General features: G+C 46.0%; 1 protein-coding gene across 4 annotated transcripts in view; it reads left to right on the top strand.

The window, feature by feature from the left end:
• The window catches only part of ABTB2 (ankyrin repeat and BTB domain containing 2), a 227,861-nt gene that overhangs the window by 132,601 nt on the left and 72,306 nt on the right, over window positions 1-22,954 (top strand). For all 4 annotated transcript variants that reach the window (XM_077462772.1, XM_077462763.1, XM_077462757.1 and 1 more), the window contains one exon: window positions 20,888-21,034. Coding sequence is in view for 1 of the 4 variants with exons in the window: in XM_077462757.1 (XP_077318883.1) it covers window positions 20,888-21,034 (147 nt within the window). In the remaining 3 variants the exon portion in view is untranslated. The remainder of the gene's footprint in view (window positions 1-20,887; window positions 21,035-22,954) is intronic.

A 22,954-nucleotide genomic window follows, 5' to 3' on the forward strand; every position in this document is an offset into this window, starting at 1 on the left:
TGATTAAAAAAATGATAAAAATGTCATGTGAGTACAGTGTTGCATGACCGCGCAATTTTCATTCAAAGTGTGACAACGCTGAAAGCTGAAATTTGGCCTGGGCAGGAAGGGGGTAAAATTGCCCGGTAGGCAAGTGGTTAAAGAAAAACACTTTAATCTGATGTCATCACATGTACATAAATCACATAAATATCTATATTTCTGTGATCCTCATCATATCGAGTATAAAATAATGGGAATCTTGTGGCGTGTTTATGGGACGTTTCCTGAGACCAATCCATAAAACTCTGTCCATGGATATATGACACACTTAGCGATACCCACATTTCCTGCATGCACATATCGTAGCAGATTATTGGGCTTTTGATTATTTATAATGATATATTTGTGTATTGGTATAATGATTTTTTTTTTTAAAGAAAACAAGGGAAGGTTTGTTTGTCTTTGGGTTGCCCACTTTCAGCCGGCGCTCCCTCCTTCCCGGGCTGCAGGAAATGAGGGGAATAGTTTGTTTTACAGTCTGTGCGGTTTGCCCAGAGAGAGGATTATTGTGTCACTGAGCGCACAGACACGCTCCGGGGCCATTAACACTGGAGCAAATGTGCCGCCAGGACCCAGAGCAACCAATACCATTCCTTCGTTCCCCGAAAAGCTGAAACCTGATTGGTTACTTGACTTTTGCACCTTTTCTCTGCTTTGTTTTTGTGAAGTGGGACCTTTGGGCCCTTTGTCTATATAGGGGAACTGTGTGTGCTGAGCCCCATGGTTGTGGCGCTGGCACCGAAGGGGTTAATCGGAGGAGCTGGGTCTCAGGAGACAGATGTGCTTCCATATTAATAACAATTTAACAGTTCTGGCATCCGCAATACAAATGGAGCCGTGTGTGGAAGGTGCTGATCAGTGGACACAATAATTGTCTCCAGATGCCGGGGAGAGCCAAACCCGGGACAGGGCCCAGAGATCCGCCACTAACCCTATAAGTGCTGGAGGACAGGCACGGTGTAACCCTATAAGTGCTGGAGGACAGGCACGGTGTAACCCTATGAGTGCTGGAGGACAGGCACTGTGTAACCCTATGAGTGCTGGAGGACAGGCACGGTGTAACCCTATGAGTGCTGGAGGACAGGCACGGTGTAACCCTATGAGTGCTGAAGGACAGGCACGGTGTAACCCTATGAGTTATGGAGGACAGGCACGGTGTAACCCTATGAGTGCTGGAGGACAGGCACGGTGTAACCCTATGAGTGCTGGAGGACAGGCACTGTGTAACCCTATGAGTGCTGGAGGACAGGCACTGTGTAACCCTATGAGTGCTGGAGGACAGGCACGGTGTAACCCTATGAGTTATGGAGGACAGGCACTGTGTAACCCTATGAGTGCTGGAGGACAGGCACGGTGTAACCCTATAAGTGCTGGAGGACAGGCACGGTGTAACCCTATGAGTGCTGGAGGACAGGCACTGTGTAACCCTATGAGTGCTGGAGGACAGGCACTGTGTAACCCTATAAGTGCTGGAGGACAGGCACTGTGTAACCCTATGAGTGCTGGAAGACAGGCAACGTTTAACCCTGTGAGTGCTGGAGGACAGGCACTGTGTAACCCTATGAGTGCTGGAAGACAGGCAACGTTTAACCCTGTGAGTGCTGGAGGACAGGCACTGTGTAACCCTATGAGTGCTGGAGGACAGGCACTGTGTAACCCTATGAGTGCTGGAGGACAGGCACTGTGTAACCCTATAAGTGCTGGAGGACAGGCACTGTGTAACCCTATGAGTGCTGGAAGACAGGCAACGTTTAACCCTGTGAGTGCTGGAGGACAGGCACTGTGTAACCCTATGAGTGCTGGAAGACAGGCAACGTTTAACCATGTGAGTGCTGGAGGACAGGCACTGTGTAACCCTATGAGTGCTGGAGGACAGGCACTGTGTAACCCTATGAGTGCTGGAGGACAGGCACTGCGTAACCCTATGAGTGCTGGAGGACAGGCACTGTGTAACCCTATGAGTGCTGGAGGACAGTCAACGTTTAACCCTATGAGTGCTGGAGGACAGGCACGGTGTAATCCTATGAGTGCTGGAGGATAGGCACGGTGTAACCCTATGAGTGCTGGGGGAAAGGCACGGTGTAACCCTATGAGTGCTGGAGGACAGGCACGGTGTAACTCTATGAGTGCTGGAGGACAGGCACGGTGTAACTCTATGAGTGCTGGAGGACAGACACGGTATAACCCTATGCGTGCTGGAGAACAGGCACGGTGTAAACCTATGCGTTCTGGAGGAAAGGCATGGTGTAGAGTCCTGCGGGAAAGGCATGGTGTAACCATATGAGTGCTGGAGGAAATGCACGGTGTAACCCTATGCATTCTGGAGGAAAGGCATTGTGTAGAGGGCTGGAGGAAAGGCACGGTGTAACCCTATGAGTGCCGGAGGAAAGGCACAGTCTAACCCTATGCGTTCTGGAGGAAAGGCATGGTGCAATCCTATGAGTGCTGGAGGAGAGGCACGGTGTATCCCTATGAGTGCTGGAGGAAAAAGGCACGGCGTAACCCTATTAGTGCTGGAGGACAGGCACGGCATAACCCTATGAGTGCTGGAGGAAAGGCACGGTGTAAACCTATGCGTTCTGGAGGAAAGGCACGGTGTAACCCTATGAGTGCTGGAGGAGTGGCACGGTGTATCCCTATGAATGCTGGAGGAAAGGCACGGTGTAAACCTATGCTTTCTGGAGGAAAGGCACGGTGTAACCCTATGAGTGCTGGAGGAGAGGCACGGTGTATCCCTATGAGTGCTGGAGGAAAGGCACGGTGTAACCCTATGAGTGCTGGCGGAAAGGCACGGTGTAACCCTATGAGTGCTGGAGGAAAAAGGCACAGCGTAACCCTATGAGTGCTGGAGGACAGGCACGGCATAACCCTTTGAGTGCTGAAGGAAAGGCACGGCGTAACCCTATGAGTGCTGGAGGAAAGGCACGGCATAACCCTATGCGTTCTGGAGGAAAGGCACGGTTTGGAGTGCTGTAGGAAAGGCGCGGCGGAACCCTATGAGTGCTGAAGGAAATGCACAGTGTAACCCTATGAGTGCTGGAGGAAAGGCACAATGTAACCCTATGAGTGCTGAGGGAAAGGCACTGTGTAACGAGCAAAGTCCTGTCTTGTATTAAGAGAGGTATGGACTCCAGAGAGAGAGAGATATCATTTTGCCCCTGTTCAAATCATTAGTAAGACCTCACCTGGAATATGCAGTTCAGTTTTGGGCACCAGTTCTCAAAAAGGATATCGGGGAACTGGAGAAAGTGCAGAGAAGGGCAACCAAACTGATAAGAGGCATGAAGGAACTCCGCTATGAGGAAAGATTAGAGGAACTGAATTTATTCACTCTTGAGAAGAGGAGAATAAGGGGGGATATGATTAACATGTTCAAATATATTAGGGGTCCATATAGTGAACTTGGTGTTGAGTTGTTCTCTGTACGGTCAACCCAGAGGACACGGGGGCACTCTTTACGTCTAGAGGAAAAGAGATTTCATCTTCAAGTACGGAAAGGTTTCTTCACAGTTAGAGCTGTGAAAATGTGGAATAGACTCCCGCCAGAGGTGGTTCTGGCCAGCTCAATAGATTGCTTTAAGAAAGGCCTGGATACTTTCCTGAATGTACATAATATAACTGGGTACTAACATAGGTAAAGTTGATCCAGGGAAAATCCGATTGCCTCTTGGGGGATCAGGAAGGAATTGTTTTCCCCTGCTGTAGCAAATTGGAGCATGCTCTGCTGGGGTTTTTTTTCGCCTTCCTCTGGATCAATTGTGGGCATAAAATTGGGTATTTGGATTGTACGATTATTTTTTATTTTATTTATTTGTTTTTAAGGTTGAACTGGATGGACTTGTGTCTTTTTTCAACCTGACTAACTATGTAACTATGTAACATTGGATGTTCTGGGTGGCATGCACAGTGTAACACCACAAGTGTTGGATGAGTGGCACAGTGTAACTCTGCAAGTGCTGGATGAAAGGCACAGTGTAACATTGGATGCACTGGATGGCATAGTGTAATCCTACAAGTGCTGGGTGAGAGGCACAGTGTAACTTTGTATGTATTGGATGATAGGCACAGTGTAACTTTGTATGTACTGGAGATAGGCACAGTGTAACTTTGCATGTATTGGATGATAGGCACAGTGTAACTTTGCAATTTCTCAAGGAAAGGCACAGTGTAACTCTGCAAGATATTTGCGTAACTCCTCCCAAGAGCCAGCCCGCTGCTGACATGAGGGCTGAGGGCTTTTGAGAGGAGTACTGAGGCAAGACACTGTGATGTCTTCAGGAAGCTGTGCGCAGCACCCGGATGGCCCTTCCCACCAGCCATGATCTGCCTGCGATGTATAGAGAAGCACAGAGATCCAGTGATGACATCAAATGGTCTAAAATAAGGCATATAATGAAAATGGAAAAAAGAGAGAAATCATATTAGCATGTTAATGAGGGGAAGAACAAGGAACCGGGGGAAGTACAATGCAGGCCGAATAAACTCCATCTTTCAAGCCAATAGACATCACATTACCTGTTGCGGCCAAACTGCTGTCTGTCTGTTTCCCTTCTCTGGGAAGATGGTTGATGTCATGTTGATCCAACAGATAATCTGGGTGTGATTAGCAGCCGCAGGCAGTGGTAGAGGCCCAGCTAAGCTTCCTGGCATGGAAAGACCGGCAGGTGGAGGGAACTACACCGAGAAGTCCAGGATTATCTGTCCATCTCATGGTGTTACAGGAAGAACTGTGATTGCCGTAACGTTTTGTGCTCAATGACCATAATTACACACAGACCAATGCAATCTATTATTCATAGGCTTCTTCCAGACTGTGCTGGTACAGGGTGTGTATATCGCAGGCATTGCAGACTGTTGTCTTATTGGACAACTGTTTTACTTCTTATTTATGGCCTAGTTCAGGGGTCTCTAAACTTTCTACACAAAGGGCCAGATCACTCTCCGTCACTCTTTAGAGGGGTCAGAATATGGCCAGTGGGAGTAGAAAATGTCCCAATGCCTCAAGCTCGGTTGCCAGTGGGAGTAAGAAAATTACAAGAAGGGGGAATGGTGTTGGTGGGAGGAATAGTGCCCTGTCATTGGTGTCAGTGGAAGGAATAGTTCCTCAATGGTGTCAGTGGAATGAATGTGCTCCATCATTGGTGTCTGTGGAGGGAATAGTGCCCCATCATTGGTGTCAGTGGAAGGAATAGTGCCCCATCCTTGGTGTCAGTGGAAGGAATAGTGCCCCATCCTTGTTGTCAGTGGAAGGAATAGTGCCCCATCATTGGTGTCTGTGGAAGGAATAGTGCCCCATCATTGGTGTCTGTGGAAGGAATAGTGCCCCATCATTGGTGTCTGTGGAAGGAATAGTGCCCCATCCTTGGTGTCAGTGGAAGGAATAGTGCCCCATCATTGGTGTCAGTGAGGGGAATGTCCATATCTGGTGTCAGTGGAAGGAATAGTGCCCCACCATTGGTGTCAGTAGAAGGAATAGTTCCTCTTCCCTGGTGTCAGTGGAAGGAATAGTGCCTGATCGTGGGTGTCAGTGTAAAGAATATTGCCTATTCATTGAGGTAAGTGAGAGGAATAGTGCCACAAACAAAACGTTGTTGTCGGAATTTACGATCGTGTGTACACAAGTCCAACACACAAAAGTTCACATATGCTCGGAATCAAGCAGAAGGAGCCGCACTGGCTATTGAACTTCCTTTTTCTCGGCTTGTTGTACGTCTTGTACGTCACCACGTTCCCGCGTTCGTAATTTTTGACCAACATTTGTGTGATGGTGTGTATGCAAGACAAGTTGGAGCCAACATCCTTCGAACAAAATTCCACGGTTTTGTTGTCGGAAATTCCGATCGCGTGCATGGGGATTAGTCTTGAAGTGGTTAAACTAACCTAATTTACAGATCGAAGTTCATTCAAAGTGCGACAACGCTAAAAGCTAAAAATTGGTTTGGGCAGGAAGGGGCAAAATTGCCCGGTAGTGAAGTGGTTAATTAAAGTGTATTTTTTTTCCCCCCAAAGGATACCTCTTCCTGTTTACACTGTGATCAGCCATGATTGGGCATGGCTGATCACATGGTAAATAGCCTCCGCCAGAGTCTCTTTACTGAAATCGGTGTAGCGGTCTGTCAGCCTGACACGCCGCACCACAGATCACAGGCGCGCGATAGTGGCCTATCCTGCTGGACGTCATATGACATCCAGTCAGGATAACTGAACCACCGCTCGGCCGCCATTTTACTATAGGCCCGGCGGGAAGTGCTTAATATAAAACTAAGCAGTAAAGTTAGTCTAATTTTTGTTGTATAATGTGAAAGATGATGTTACGCCGCCAGAATCGTGATCTTTATTCGAAGCAAAATAATCGTGATTCTCATTTTGGCCAGAATCGTGCAGCTCTACCCTGGAGCCACTCAACCAGCCTGGATAAGAACGCGGGTGACCAGGGTTAATAGCATCATGGGCTCCTGGGCAAAGTAATGCACTGGCCCCCTACCAGTTCAAAGAAGGAAACTCCGCTCCAGTTGAGCAATCACTGCAGTCCAAATAGTGCTGGGTACAATATCATGTCTCGCCACCAAAGATAAATGAACAGAAGAAAACGGCTGCACACCAAAGAAATAATCCAACATGTTTCATTTCAAAACATGACAGTAGACAGCCACAAGGACAAGGTACAGGACCTAGGAGGTGACGCGTTTCACACTAAACACAGTGCTTTGAAGAATCACTGCCCCAATTTACGCACCTACTCTCACGAATTAAAGTATAAATAGTTGATAGACTTATACATATATTTATTAGTACTTTCAATAAAATCCATAAACCAAAGACTAATCAAGACAAAGGGCACAGTACAGGGGTGGCGGCAGAAGGGCACAGTACAGGGGGGTCAGGAGGGCACAATACTGAGATCAGGAAGGCACGTACAGGGGGGTCAAGAGGGCACAATACTGGGATCAGGAGGGCATGTACAGGGGGGTCAGGAGGGCACAATACTGGGATCAGGAGGGCACATACAGGGGGGTCAGGTGGGCACAATACTGGGATCAGGAGGGCATGTACAGGGGGTCAGGAGGGCTCAATACTGGGATCAGGCGGGCACAGTACAGGGGGGTCAGGAGGGCACTATACTGGGATCAGTAGGGCACAGTACGGGGGGTCAGGAGGGCACAATACTGGGATCAGGATGGCACAGTACAGGAGGGCACAATACTGGGATCAGGAGGGCACAGTACAGGGGGTCAGGAGGACACAATACTGGGATCAGGAGGGCACAGTACAGGGGGGTCAGGAGGACACAATACTGGGATCAGGAGGGCACAGTACAGGAGGGCACAATACTGGGCTCAGAAGGGCACAGTACGGGGAGTCAGGAGGGCACAGTACAGGGGGTCAGGAGGACACAGTACAGGGGGGTCAGGAGGGCACAGTACAGGTTCCAGGACACCGCTCAGGACATGGCCATCTCGGAACAGCTTAATAAAAAGCGTGACTGGCCTGGCAAATCCGGGACAGTTGGCAATTATGATGTAATGCAAGACAATCATGGGATCCCCATACATTTTGGCACTGCCCAAGGGTGCCCATGCATTAAGACAGCCCTGCTGGTGACACAAAACCCTCTTCATGCCATGGCAGGGTCAGCACTGTAACAATATTCATGGAGCTTGCATTGAAGGGGAGTATGATACATCTGAATATCTTCTCCATTATTTCTGAAATGTGTTGCCTTGCTAGGTATTACAAGCTTGTTGGTAAATAATGATGCTTACGATCGAATTCTCTAAAGTGGACTGTGAAAGCCATATACTTGCAAAGCTAGTAATCATAACATATTCTCCTTTTTGTAACCTCTGTGATGATGAGGCTCTTGGGTTTAATACAAGCTGAAATGGATCTGTTTTCAAGCACTTCTGGGCTTCAGTCAAAAGTAAAGCAGACGGAGTGTTTAGGTGCGAGCTTCCAGCTGGAACTCTTTGGAACCTCCAGGGGGATTGCACTGGTTTGGCAGGCATTGCATATGTGCTGTATATTGTATTGTGTGTTTATAGCACAGTTCTATCTATCTCATACAGATGTCCGTCTGAGCGTGGCCAGGCCTCGTTCTCCTTGTCCCCAGAGTCCTCACAATGACAGTGGACCGTCCTCCTTGACTGCCTCAGTAATCAGTCTTAGTGGGCACTCGCTAATCACTGGCACACAGAAAAAGTCTATTTTGCCAAATGAAACCTCTATTTGTGCTGCCATCCTTCAACATGACAATATAAAGCAAGACTCTAGGCAACACATAAAAGTAGTAAGCGAACGGCTAATCCAGGAGATGCTGCAGCTGTGCAAAAAAGTTGACTCAATTTACCCCAATCTGCGTTTTGTATAATCCACTGTGACTGTATTCAGCAGGATTTGCAGAGTGCTTTTCACACAGCTGCCTCTATTTGTAATTCTCTAGACCTCTTGTCTTAGAAGTGGGATTTATTTTATTAACCATTCTGCCAGACACCCATCAGAACAGGAAGTAGGGGGATATTGGGGTTGGTTTGATAAAGGAGAGCATGTTCTTTTTGTACAGTGAATTTTCCGTTTGCAAGGGAATTTTCACCTGAAGTGACGCTAAAGCTTCATTTTTTTTTTTTTTAAATAACAAACATATCATACTTACCTCCACTGTGCAGCTCGTTATGCACAGAGTGGCTCCGATCCTCATCTTCTGGGGTCCCCCAGTGGCTCTCCCGGCTCATCCCCACATTAGCTAACCCCCTTGTAGAAGCGCTCTCCCAGGGTAGGGGGTTACCTTGCGGGCGCGCTCCAGAGTCATTCATTTGGTGTCCGTAGAGGCCAAATGTATGAGTTCCCCCCCCGGCACCCGGGTCATTGGATTTAATTGACAGCAGCGGGAGCCAATAGCTGCGCTGCTATCAATCTATCCAATCAGGACCCAAGACACTGGCTTTTGCTGGTGTGCGCACCCCCATGATGTGATAGAGGGGGTTCAGGTAAGTAAAACGGGGGCTCGGGGGGGGGGGGGGCTGCAGCATTACAGGAGGTTTTTCACCGTTCCTTTACAAATAGAGCTTTCTTTTGGTGCTAATTGATCATCGCTGTGTTTTTTTTATTTTTTGCGCTAGAATTTTTTTTTTTTTTCATTTACAATATTTTTTACTTTCTGCTTAAAAATATACCAAATAAAAAAAAAAGGCAGAGGGTAACGTGACAGGGTCTCTATAAAACTTGCCCCCTCAAACACTTTTCTATATCATTGGCATACCTCCCAACTTTTTGAGATGGGAACGAGAGACACCTATTAGCAAAATTATGAAGCCATGGGACACACCCCCCGCCACGCCCCCTTAAAGGAGAAATATACAAAAAGTATTATTACTTAAACCCACGAGTGCTTTTTTTTACCACCACTATTCCTTTAGGCCTCTTTCACACGGGGCGGATCAGTAATGATCCGCCCCATGATGATCCGCTCGCTCAGCGGGGATCGCTCCGCTGTCCCCGCTGAGCCGGCTGCGGACAGGGCGTTCTCCGCACACTGTGCGGGGACCGCTCTGTCAGCTCTCCGCTCTCCTCTATGGGGATCGGATGAGCACGGACCGTGTGTCCGTGTTCATCCGATCCGCTCTGCAGACGGATAGAAAAATAGGATTTTCCTCCGTCTGCAGAATCGGACTGTTGCGGAGGCGGAGGAAATCGGGTTCATCCGCAGACACCCGCTATCCCATAGGGATGAATGTATGCCCGTATTTCATCCGCAAACGGATGGATGAAATACGGACATATCATCCGCATGTGTGAAAGGGGCCTTATATTGGCTTTTGACATTTACAAATGCCCCAATTTGGAAATGGAATGAAAGGTTTAGCACCGGGAAACACTTTTTGAAAATAAAATCGTGCATTTTATATACAACTATAAAGTTCTGACCAAAATTAGGGCCAAATGAGGAGGAGAGAGGGACATTGTTCCAAATCAGGGACGGTCACTTGAAACTAGGGACAATTATAAGCTATTCATTGGCACCACAAAACTCCTGGAGCTGGCTGGTGTTAGCGCTTAGAGAAACTGATGATGCCAGGCCCGAGACCGCATCATGCTCCACCACACCTGGAATCGCCAAGCCTACAATAGAAAAAGGGGCAGTTGAGGGTGCCTTGAAGATGAGTATAACTGGATCGGGGGGATAGGCTTTGAAGAGACCCTGTCATATAATTAAAAAACTCTCTACTATGCACATACCTGTAAAGAAGAAACTTGCTACCTACCTTCACCACTAAACGCTGCACTAATCCTGGAAAATCACTTCCTGAAGTCCACAGGGAAACCAACACTTCCAGGAACGTCATTCTCCAAAGCCCTGAGACTGCTGTTGGGTGCCGCCATCTTGGATGTGATGTCAGCGACCCCAAAGGACTCAGAACTGTCAGTGACACTGTATACCAGTGTTTCTCAACCGATTTTCAGTCAAGGTACTTTGTCCATAATTTTAAGATCTCTAGGCACCCTCCAAAATTATGGACAATCTCAAGGCACCATCCAAAATTATGGACAGTCTTTAGGCCGGGGGGTCAGCAACCTGTAGATCGAGATCTACTAGCAGATCACGGACAGGTGACTGGTAGATCGTGTTCTGGGTTTGCTGACCCGCTATTCCAGAGAACCAAAGTGCAATGTAAAGGGTATAGTTGTAAAGTTAAAAGAAGAGAAACCCCTGGTGGTGGACTTTGGAGGCAAGTAAAACAGTAAAATGTATAGAATTTTTTTTATTTATTGGTAAAAAAAAAATGTGATAAAAATAGTTTGTGAACAAACATGCCAATGTACAAGGTACGGTTGAGTTGATGAGCTTATCATCTATCCAGGATACAATTAGCTGAAGAGCTTGTAACCCTACGCGTTTCAGAGCTCTTGTGGTCTCCTTCATCAGGGTTGGACAAAAAACCTAGAGCGTAATTATATCAAGGTAAATAGTTGTGTGAATGTAGCATGTTATTTATTAAAAAGGACTAAGCCGAGCATAAAAGGTAAGTGGTTTACCAGTGTCCGGGGCTCCCATACACGAATGCTATTACATGAGATTCGAACGTGGATATAATATTGGAAAAAAGTGGAAGTGTCCAGAAGATCTCCCTCCCCCACCGCCCGATAAAACGAGGGTACCGCTGGGCGAAAACCGGGAGAAACACTGAGGCGAAAAAAAGCGCCAGGTCCTGAGGAAATAACACTGGTGGGATGAGTAGATATACCCTGTTTCCCTGAAAATAAGACCTAGCGTGATTGTCGGTGATCACTGCAATATAAGCCCTACCCCCCAAATAAGCCCTAGTTAAAGTCCTTGTAGGTCTTATTTTTAGGGTAGGGCTTATTTTCGGGGAAACGGGGTAGGGCTTATTTGGGGGGGTAGGGCTTCTATTGCACCCATCACCGACAATCACGCTAGGTCTTATTTTCGGGGGAAACAGGGTATGTAGGAACTCAAAACCCACAAAGTAAAATGATCACTTTAAATAGGCACAAAGAACAGAGCCATCAGACCGTCCGCTCGGCTTCCCACACTGTTAAGTTGTGGAGAATAGTGTACAATGAAAACCTGTGACTTTGTGTAACTAAAAGGCAGATTTCATCCATCCACTGACTTCTATACAATTTTGTGGAAATTTTTAGGCATTTTGCCAAGCCACCCCTGAAGAAACCTCTGAACACCCTGGTTGAAAAAAGGCTGCTCTATACTATTCTCCTTCACTTCTCCTCCGTCAGCTGCATAAAGGGTAATGTAGCAAGGTGGTGGGAGGGGCAGAGGAGATGGGCCAGCACAGAATGTATTCTCAGAAGAAGGGGGGCTATGCTTGGGAATTGACTACTCCTGGAATTGTCAAATTTGCTAGTAAGTACAAAGGCTCATTGCTAATAAATAAAAAATGTTTATAGAAAATGCTGCAGGCAAGTATTTAAAAGTTGGTGACAGGGTCTCTTTAAAGGCATAACCACCTTTTGGAAAAATATAATAAATGCACCAATAACATAAAAAAGTATATTTTATAAAATTTTTGCATTCAGAACTGTAGAGCATTCTCTCCTCCAAAACTGACGTCAGTGGGGGATTCTCTGCCCCTTTCTCTCTAGCTGTCAGATCGGGAGAGGGAGCAGCGAGAAGTCACGTGAACGGCGCTTTGAAATGAGGTAGAAATGGTCATATTTTTTTAAATAGCGGCATAGGAGACTTTTCTAACAGAGAAGGAGTGAGAGATTGTGTGTAGTTTACAAAGTGGCTTAACAACCGGTTTAAACTTGGTCTAAAAGGTAGACAAAGCCTTTAACTACTTCCCGCCCGCCGGCCGTCATATGACGTCCTTGACTTTGTTTCAGCGATTCCCTACACCATAAGAACAATCATATCGGCTTTTCCACCGCTTGATTGTTCTTACGGGATTCTACCAACTCACCACTTCCATCGGTGAGTCGGAGACGGGATCCGCTAGCCACGGATGTTTACCATAGAGATTTCTGGCGGATCAGATGGTCGCCGGAGTCTCTATGATCGTTCGGAAGCCAGGCATGTTATTATGACGTCACGCCCGGCCTTTGCATTCAAACAAAGGGTGCCGCCTCGGCTGGGAAGCCGAGATTGGCCTTTTTTTTGGGGGGGGGGGGGATTTCAGGCTTCCCAGCCTAGAGGTGAGATGTGGGGTCTTATTGACCCCACATCTCACTGTAAAGAGCCATCATGCCATATTCCAAGGGATGTTTACATTCCTTGTAAAAGGAATAAAAGTGATCAAAAAATGTTTTTTTTAAGTGTCAAACTAAAAAAAAAAAAAAAGTAGAATTAACAATAAAATATATATTTTTTTTAAAGCTCCCCTGTCCCTGAGTGCTTGCACGCAGAAGTGAACGCATACCTTATTCCCGCCCACATATGAAAACAGTGTTTAAACCGCACATGTAAGTTATCATCGCGAAAGTTAGAGAACAATAATTCTAGACATAGACCTCCTCTGTAACTCAAAACATGTAACCAGTAAAAAGTTTTAAATTTTTAAAGCGTCACCTATAACGATTTTTAAGTACCGAACTTTGGCGCCATTCCACGAGTGTGTGCAATTGTGAAGCGTGACATATTAGGCATTTATTTACTCAGTGTAACTTCACCTTTCACATTGTGAAAAATTGGACTAACTTTTCTCTTTTTTTTTTTTTTTTTTTTAAAGCATAAAACTGTTTTTTTTTTTTTGTTTTTTTTTCAAAAAAAAAAGTGTTCGAAAAATTGCTACACAAATACCGAGCAAGATTAAAAGTTGCAATGACCACCATTGTATTCTCTAGGGTCTTTGCTAAAAGAAAAATACCTTATTTATCGGCATATAACACGTGCCAGCGTATAACACGCACCCCAAGTTTAGGAGGGAATTTTAAGGAAAAAAACTTTTAGGAGGGAAATTTAAGGAAAAAAACTTACATTTAAATGCCCATCAATGCAGCCTTATCAGTGTCATTTGGAGCCTTGTCATGTAGCCTTGTCCTGCAGCCTTGTCAGTGTCATTTGGAGCCTTGTCATGCAGCCTTGTCAGTGTCATTTGGAGCCTTGTCATGCAGCCTTGTCAGGGTCATTTGGAGCCTTGTCATGCAGCCTTCTCATGCAGCCTCATCATGCAGCCTTGTCAGGGTCATTTGGAGTCTTGTCATGCAGCCTTGTCATGCAGCCTCGTCATGCAGCCTTGTCAGGGTCATTTGGAGCCTTGTCATGCAGCCTCGTCATGAGCCTTGTCAGGGTCATTTGGAGCCTTGTCATGCAGCCTTGTCAGGGACATTTGAAACCTTGTCATGCAGCCTTGTCAGTGTCATTTGGAGCCTCGTCATGCAGCCTCGTCATGCAGCCTCATCATGCAGCCTTGTCAGGGTAATTTTGAGCCTTGTCATGCAGTCTTGTCAGTGTCATTTGGAGCCTTGTCATGCAGCCTTGTCATGCAGCCTTGTCAGGGACATTTGGAGCCTTGTCATGCAGCCTTGTCAGTGTCATTTGGAGCCTCGTCATGCTGCCTTGTCATGCAGCCTCATCATGCAGCCTTGTCAGGGTAATTTTGAGCCTTGTCATGCAGTCTTGTCAGTGTCATTTGGAGCCTTGTCATGCAGCCTTGTCGGTGTCATTTGGAGCCTTGTCATGAAGCCTTGTCAGTGTCATTTGGAGCCTTGTCATGCAGCCTTGTCAGGGTCATTTGGAGCCTTGTCATGCAGCCTTGTCAGGGTCATTTGGAGCCTTGTCATGCAGCCTTGTCATGCAGCCTCGTCATGCAGCCTTGTCAGGGTCATTTGGAGTCTTGTCATGCAGTCTTGTCATGCAGCCTTGTCATGCAGCCTCGTCGTGCAGCCTTGTCGTGCAGCCTTGTCAGGGTCATTTTGTCAGGGTCATTTTGCAGCCTTGTCATGCAGCCTCGTCATGCAGCCTTGTCAGGGTCATTTGGAGTCTTGTCATGCAGTCTTGTCATGCAGCCTTGTCATGCAGCCTCGTCGTGCAGCCTTGTCGTGCAGCCTTGTCAGGGTCATTTGGAGCCTTGTCATGCAGCCTCGTCGTGCAGCCTTGTCGTGCAGCCTTGTCAGGGTCATTTGGAGCCTTGTCATGCAGCCTCGTCATGAGCCTTGTCAGGGTCATTTGGAGCCTTGTCATGCAGCCTTGTCATGCAGCCTTGTCAGGGACATTTGGAGCCTTGTCATGCAGCCTTGTCATGCAGCCTTGTCAGGGACATTTGGAGCCTCGTCATGAGCCTTGTCAGGGACATTTGGAGCCTTGTCATGCAGCCTTGTCATGCAGCCTTGTCAGGGACATTTGGAGCCTTGTCATGCAGCCTTGTCAGGGACATTTGGAGCCTTGTCATGCAGCCTTGTCAGTGTCATTTGGAGCCTCATCATGCAGCCTTGTCATGCAGCCTCATCATGCAGCCTTGTCAGGGTAATTTGGAGCCTTGTCATGCAGCCTTGTCAGTGTCATTTGGAGCCTTGTCATGCAGTCTTGTCAGTGTCATTTTCAGCTTTGCCATTTAAAAATGGTGCCGCTGAGATACAGAGCCTGTTGTCCTGCTTTCGGCCGCCTTCGGCTGCTCTCGGCGGCTTTCGGCTGCCGAGAACGGTCAAAGGCGGCGAAAAACAAAAGCCGCCCACAGGCTCACAATCGGTGGGGGATCAGTGTATAACAGGCACCCAAGATTTTTCCCTGATTTTAAGGGGAAAAAAGTGTGTGTTATATGCTGATAAATACGTTATATATTGTTTGGGGGTTCTATGTAATTTTCGAGCAAAAGAATGATGATTTTTACACGTAGGAGAGAAATGTCAGAATTTGCCTGGGTGGCAAGTGGTGAAAGAGGCATTGTCAATATGTCCTTAAGGGGCAAGACGGGGTCTCTTTAGTCTATCCTGGCAGTATCTAAACCACTCGCTGGGTGAGTTCCAGTGCCATCAAAGGGCGAATGGCTGATCTTTTAATGACCACACTAAGTAACTCTGGAAAATCTTATTCCCTGATAAATCATGGCAAACAAGGCTCTTCCAGTCAATGAGCTGTCATCTGGCAGCGATTTAACGCTCCTTTTCTATCTAGTAACTTGTGATCTGAATAGCAGTCGTCCATGGCCGCCGTTTTATGGCGTATCCATTCCGTGAAGAGCGCCGTGGCAGCCGTGAGGCGAAATACCGCTTACTAGAATAGTTTCCTTGTCTGCTCAAGTTATTAACTTCCCCAGAAAGATATTTGGAAGAAACATTTCCATCCTTCACCTCTGAAATCCTTCCTGGTTTTTGTCGCCTTCGGTATGGCTGAGTGGAAGAATATAAAGGGGGGCTCTACGCCAACACATTATTCATGTCTGCTCTTCCAGAATCATCACAGGTTTTATTTGTAATGATCTTATTCTGCTCTCTGATCTGGAATATGTCTTATTATGTGTTCTTTGGAGCTGCTACGTGAAAAATGGGCATTGCTTGTAGCAACTAGTAAGATATTAACTTATGCTGTCTAATCTTAAATTAATTAAAGGGGGAGTATAATTGTTAGGAGTAAATTTAAAGCTGAACTCCGGGAAAAAATGGATCTTCCCATGAAGTGGGGCTGTGCCCACAATGCACGGGTCTACTGCTCCTTCTGTTTAGAAGGAGCAGAAAGCTACTCTTCCGATCCTTTGAGCCTTCAGAAAATGGCGCTCCCTAGTGTTGCCACCTGTCCGGGATTCACCCGGACAGTTCGGCTTTGGAATCAGGTGTCCGGGTTTCAGACTGCCTGAAACCCGGACACATTATTCAGACCGGACTATGGCTTCCCAGCAAGGTTGCTGGCCGCAGTTGTCTAAGCTGAGAGTGGCTGTTACACTTTCTTTCACACTGCCCAAAGCCAACACTAACAATCCCCCATCCAAACACACACACAGACCGGAGAGGAGAGAGGGCTCGATCTGCACCTCTTCCTTCCGCCCTTACACCTCTGTGTCTGCCCACACTCCAATCCCGGTGCTGTGTTTCAGAAAAGGAAAGTGGGGGTCGGAAATTATAAATCTGGATGAGAGATGCTGACTGCCAAGGGGTGAGTGAGCTCACCATCCATCCCTGTCTGTGACTGAAGCCTCTCCCTTCTCTCTCCTGCTTCTTTATGGGTACACTAAGGTAAATCTGAGTGCTCAGAGCACCCCTTACCTCAGAGTTCCCCTTTTCACCAGAGGCCACAGTGTTCCCCCTACAGAATCTTCTCCGTACATCAGAATTCTCAGTGTTCCCCTTTAAATCCAGGTTCACAGAGCATCCCTTATGTCAGAGTCCCCAGAGTTCTTCCTTACATCAGAGTCTGCAGAGTCCCTCCTTACAGTGAAGGGCAAACCTGTGAGTTCAGATGTAAAAAGGGAACTCTGTGGACTCTGATTTAAAGGGGGACTCTTGTTATTAACTTCATATGATTAGAAATGTTATTTAATAGCAAAATATATGTATAGTTTATACTATAAAACAAAGTTGTTGTGCTTCGAAAGTGTTCAGGTTTGACTTGAAGAAAAGGTGACAACCGTAGCGCTCCCCCACAGTCCAATGGCGGACTGTTCCTGGTCTATTGAGCCTGCTCTGGGCATGATGACGTCAGGAACAGTTCACTATTCAAGACCACTGGGGCATGGGGGTGCCAGTCCGGTTCTGTGCAGGGAGGATTGGAGGATTAAATAAGTAACTGCATATCTCTGATATCTTCACCTTCTAGAAAAAAAACAAGCATTTAACCCCTGCAGGAAAAAACAAGCAATTAACCCGTTTAGTGCTGGCACAGCCCTACTGCATGGGAAAAAAAATGTTTTGTCCAGAGTTGGGCTTTAAGTGGAACTCCAGTCAAACAGCCATAGACAATGTACAGTACCTATAAGGAAGTGCTTTTACCTAGGAACATTGGAGCTTAAACTGTTTTATAGTTTGGCTTCTTTGGTTCATCTATTCCGCCTTCATCACCATGCTAATGACAATGACAAAAACTTTCTGTTTTTATGACATACCTTATTTCAGACCCAGTGATGTCATCGCTGGCCTCTGTGCTTCTCTAAGCAATGCAGGCAGATCATGACTTGGTGGGAGGGGCCATATAGAGCGTCCTGAAAACCGCAAACTGCCTTAGGCACCGCCCTCATGCAATGCTGAACATCAATGACTAAAAGAACTAATATCCAATGAATTGAAGTTGAAAGAGAAGTGGTTTAACCCTAAACTGTGTTAGGGGTTCTTTACTGTCAGAGTGGTAAGGATGTGGGACTACTTTCCACAGTCGGTGGTGTCAACAGAGATTGTCAATCATTTCTAAAAATGTTTGAGATGGTCATCTTCGTCGAACGCAATATACAGAGATATAAGAAATGGTCTTGGCATAATACACAAACACGCAGGTTGAACTGGATTGACTGGTTTCTTTATTCCACCTTACCAACTATGTAGCTATAAATGAAATGGGTGGACCAGGGACAGTCAAGCTGGGGAGGAAAGGTCTAGATCAGGGGTCCCTGGAAGAGCAAGGGCCACTTAAATGATATGGTAACTGGTCCACAATGAAATAAAATGGTTCAGAATATAAAATAATAATATTTTGCATAGCATAATGAACCCTTTCCTCCTGGGGCGAGGAGGAAAAGCCGACTTTCCGTGGCTGCAGGAAGAAAATGCAGGGGATCGCTTCCGGTATATGCTGCCCTTGCCACCCCTCCTGGCCAAGTGTAAAACAGAATGCGACAGAGAGGTGGCACTGCTGGTACCAGCTCGATGCACTCTGAATTGGCGGGTCAGCAAGCCCAGATTGCAATTAACAGGTTAAGGGCCACATCAGAGGGGTTCAAATGCCAAGTGTGGCCCAGGGGCCATGGGTTGAGCACCCCTGGGCTAGATGATTATGTCCTCCAGACAGAAAATGAGGTAGACTCTATTTAACTTGTGTGCAGTGAAATTAGAGTAATGCCTTCTACACACGGTCAGACATTCCGACAACAAAATCCGTCTGTTTTTTTTCCGATGGATTTTGTACTAAACTGGTGTTGCATACACACGGTTGGACAAAACTGTCGGAAAATCCGATCATTCGTAACATGATGATGTTCGCTCGTTACGACGGGACTACATTGAGGCTAGTAGCCAATAGCTTTGGTCTCGTAATTTGATCTGCGCATGCGTGGCACTTTGTCCGATTGGAATTCTCTACAAACGATCTGAAAAAGTCTGATCGGATTTTTTTGTCGGAAAATTTTAGATCCTGCGCTCAAATTTTTCCAGACGGAAAAAGTCCGATAGAGCCCACACGCGATCGGATTTTTTGACACTATAATCTGATCTGACTTTCTCAGTCGGAATTTCCGACCGTGTGTACAGGGCATTAGCCATTTCAGTCCAGGAGAAGAGCCGCTACAACTGTGCCACACTGAAGGGAAGGGCAGAGTTAAGCTGTAAATCCGTTCTGCTGCCTCTGTGACTCCCCCCTGCCAAACTGCCTAACCAACACGGTGACACCACTGCTCATTTCTGCAGCTTCCTGTATCACTCGTGTGCCCACCGAAGCCTCCATGCTCTATTATGTGTCCATGTCTGTCTGTCCCATTCCATGGCCTTGGCTGCTCCTTCTCCCCTCTGCTTATCATCACCGGGATCACCATTAATTGATAAACTTAGCTACATCCTTCCATGGCTTTGACAGGTTTGCAATCCTATGCTATTTTGGTTGTCGTTTGATAATGAATGATAAGAAGTGTATAGGAAAGGCTCCCCCCCCCCCCCCCCCACTGCTGGGGGTGCTGACGTCTTTCTAGGTTTGAGATAAGGTGGACCTAAAATGTGAGTTTCCCATGAAACAATAAGGCATTTGTCATTACCAAATCACTTTATCCTTCTTACTAAAATACTGCTTCTTTCTTCAAATTAAAAACTGCCAAGCCAATGCATGTGACCTAAAATCTGGGCAAAGATCACATGGACCTTCAGGTGCACTATTATTATTATTATACAGGATTTATATAGTGCCAGCATTTTGCATTTCACTTCATTAGAGGTTGCAGGGTGTTTTCAGTTAGAGATACTATGTTATGTTATGTTGTACATTGCAAGGAATTCAACAAACTTTCGTGCAGATTTTACTTTTTACTTTTTGTTATTTTGAAGAGTAAGGGTCGGTTCATACTGGGACGACTTGTCAGGCGACTTAGCCGCCTGACAAGTTGCGTCCCGTTCTGTACAATGGAACCGTTCTAATCGAATCAACACAAGTCGCTCCAACTTAGAAAAGGGTTCCTGTACGACTTTGGGGGCGACTTGAGGCGACTTGCATTGACTTCAATAGAGAAGTCGTTTTGCAAGTCGCCGCAGCAGTCGCGTCCAGGTCGCCTGAGGCAGTCGCGCTGCAAGTCGTGCTGCCTCAGTGTGAACTGACACTTAGTTGTTTGCCTGTGTCCATGTGCAAAGTGATTTTATATTTATTAATCAGATGCTGCACTTGCAGGACTCGAGTTGCTAGGTCTGTATCCCTTTTTAGATCTGATTTTCTATTGCATAACTCCCAACATTTTGAGATGGGAATGAGGGACACCTACTAGCAAATGTATGTAGGCATAGGATACACCCCCTGCCACACCCCCTTAAAGGACGATTAACCCCCCCAAAAAAGTTAATTAAAACCACAAGTGCTTTTTTTTTACCACTACTATTTTCCTTTATATTGGCTTTTAAAATGTACAAATGCAGCAATTTAGAAATTGAATGAAAGGTTTAGCACTGGGAAACACTTTTTGATAGATAAGAAGTGCATTTTATATACAACTATATAGATCAGACCAAAATGAGGGGGGTGAGGGACAGAGGGACATTGCTCAAAATCAGGGATAGTCCCTTGAAATCAGGGACAGTTGGGAGCTTTGCTATTGGGAGTATCTCTCCAAAAAATGACATTTTTGTTGCAGAGGATTCTCAAAATCTGAAAAATCAATCAGCCAATCACACAAGCAGGAAATTACATTTGTGGGATGTTCTATACACCATCTGTGTACAAAACGCTTCCAGGTACCCATAATGCATTTACAGAAAATACAGCACATTATGAAAAAGAAAAGTAATTTTGAATAACATTCAATTACAATAAGACTTGTGTAACAATTGTATATGCTGTATTATTTTTTTATTTGCTATTTTTTCCCCAAAGAAAGTGGAGTTAACCTTTAAGTCTATGTCATTCAATTCAATTCTTGTGAGCAATTATATATTTATTTATTTTTTTTGCTCGAAATTGCAAAATTGTAGTGTAAAAAAATATAATTCCGTCTTATGTTTGGAATGGAGCCGACTGATGCCATTTTCTTTTGTCTTCTAGGTGTCCTCTCACTCCCCCCATACTTCAGCCCATATAAAGACAGTTCTGTTTCCAGAGATGACACCACAGACGCGTACACGCACCTTGAACTGCGCACTTTGGAACAATCACTCCTCGCCACATGTGTCGGCAGCATCTCAGAGCTGAGTGAGTATGGAAAAATATTTAAGAAATGAATGCAATCACATCAAATCAGTTCCCCCCCACAATTTTTCAAATGTAGTTGGGCAACCTAGTCTTTGATATATCAGCTTCTCACGGACCAGGATATTGTTAACCATAGAAATCCAAGTGGCAAAGTCTGGTGGAGCAAAAAGCAGTCTGCCGTTGTGCTATAAGCTTTTGCATCGGGCATAGTGGGGGTTGATTTACTAAAGGCAACTAGACTGTGCGATTTGCAAGAGCAGTTGCTCCAGAGTTTAGTAAATGAGGGGGAGCTCTGCTGGCTTCCATCATTCAATCACGTGCAAGCAAAAATTTTGTTTCTTTTACTTTCCGTGCATGTTATTGGGTTTTCTTTACAAATTTAAGCTTTATCTCATTTGCTAAGCTTTGGAGCAACTGCTCTTTGCAAATTGCACAGTCTAGTTGCCTATAGTAAAACAACCCCAATGTCTTGTGTGCTGGTATTTGCACTGAGGATGGAGTCACATCAACATCTATTAAAGAGGAAGTAAGGAACCCTGATGGGTTTACTTCCTCTTTCATTCCCTGCAAAGGTAAAGCATAATGGACTACTATGCATCGCATAGTAGTCCATTATGTGTCACTTATCTGACACAGGAGCCAGCGAAGTCACCGCTGTCCCCTGTAGTCCGGCGCATCCATCTTCTCGGTGGGTCTCCTGCTCCGCCATTTGGAGAATCCGCGATGACGTCACTCCCGCGCATGCGCACGGGAGCCGCCACTCGCAGCATATCGCCGCTGACCGCGGTGCGCTCAGTGCGCCTGCGCGCGCTGTCTACGGCACATGTGCCGTAGACAGCGATGCCTGTCTTTCGGCAAATATCTCCTAAACCGTGTAGGTTTAGGAGATATTTCTTGGACCTACAGGTAAGCCTTAATCTAGGCTTACCTGTAGGTCAAAGTTGGTTGTAAGGGTTTACAACCACTTTAAGCCAAGCAGGCACAATGTAGGATCTAGGGGGTATGCAGTCTGGAAGACTATATTAATCCTCGCTCTACCGGCAGGGTCCAATGGACCATGTAGGTAGTTTGTGTTGTGTTTTTTTAATGGAATGTATTATTATTAGTTGAAAAGAACTTATGACTTTTTTTTACTGCTAATTAGACAGTTATAAATCTGAAAGAATATATTTTTTGTATTTACACTTTTTCTGTAAATTCTATTTATAGCATCGCACACTGTCCGGGTCCGTCGGACCCGTGTTGCTCTCCAGTGGTTTCTCCATTATGACTCAAGTCACATGATTATTGTACTGCACTTTGTGAGCCATTTTCAGTCTGCAAGTTAGGACATGTTTGTGCATGTTAGAGCTTTCTTAGCTTTTGAAGATTTGTTATGCTTTCTTGATTTGGTGGCGTAGTTTCCTCATGGCTCACAAATGCCTCCAGTAATGAAGAAATACTTAGTTTGTTGAACTCATATTCTGAAGAAGATCAACATGCATCTGATTACGAGCCATCAGATGATGAAAACTAATGCCGTGTACACACGAGCGGATTGTATGGCGTACTTAGTCAGTCGAAACACATTTCAGCGGACAATCCGCTCGTGTGTGGGCTTCAGCGGACTTTTTCAGCGTGCAGTCCGGAGTACTAAGTATTTCGGTTTTTTCGAAATTCTGTCCGTCGTACTTTGGTTTCAGCGGACAATACGGTCGTCAGTATGCTAGTTCGACGGACTTAGAATGGCGCATGCCCAGAAAGGATTTACACGGCGGAAGGGTGCTTTGCTGTGTCTTGGACTTTCTATTTCTAGTCCCGTCGTACGTGCTGTACACGTCATCGCGCAAGCTTTCGACGGACTGTCCGTGTGTGGTCAAGTCCGTTCAGTGGAAAGTACGACGGACTGTCCGTCGGATTGTATGACGGACTAAGTACGCC

The sequence above is a fragment of the Lithobates pipiens genome, unplaced genomic scaffold, assembly GCF_037356315.1.
Source record: "Lithobates pipiens isolate NorthernLeopardFrog02 unplaced genomic scaffold, aLitPip1_a1.2 Scaffold_10, whole genome shotgun sequence".
Taxonomy (NCBI): domain Eukaryota; kingdom Metazoa; phylum Chordata; class Amphibia; order Anura; family Ranidae; genus Lithobates; species Lithobates pipiens.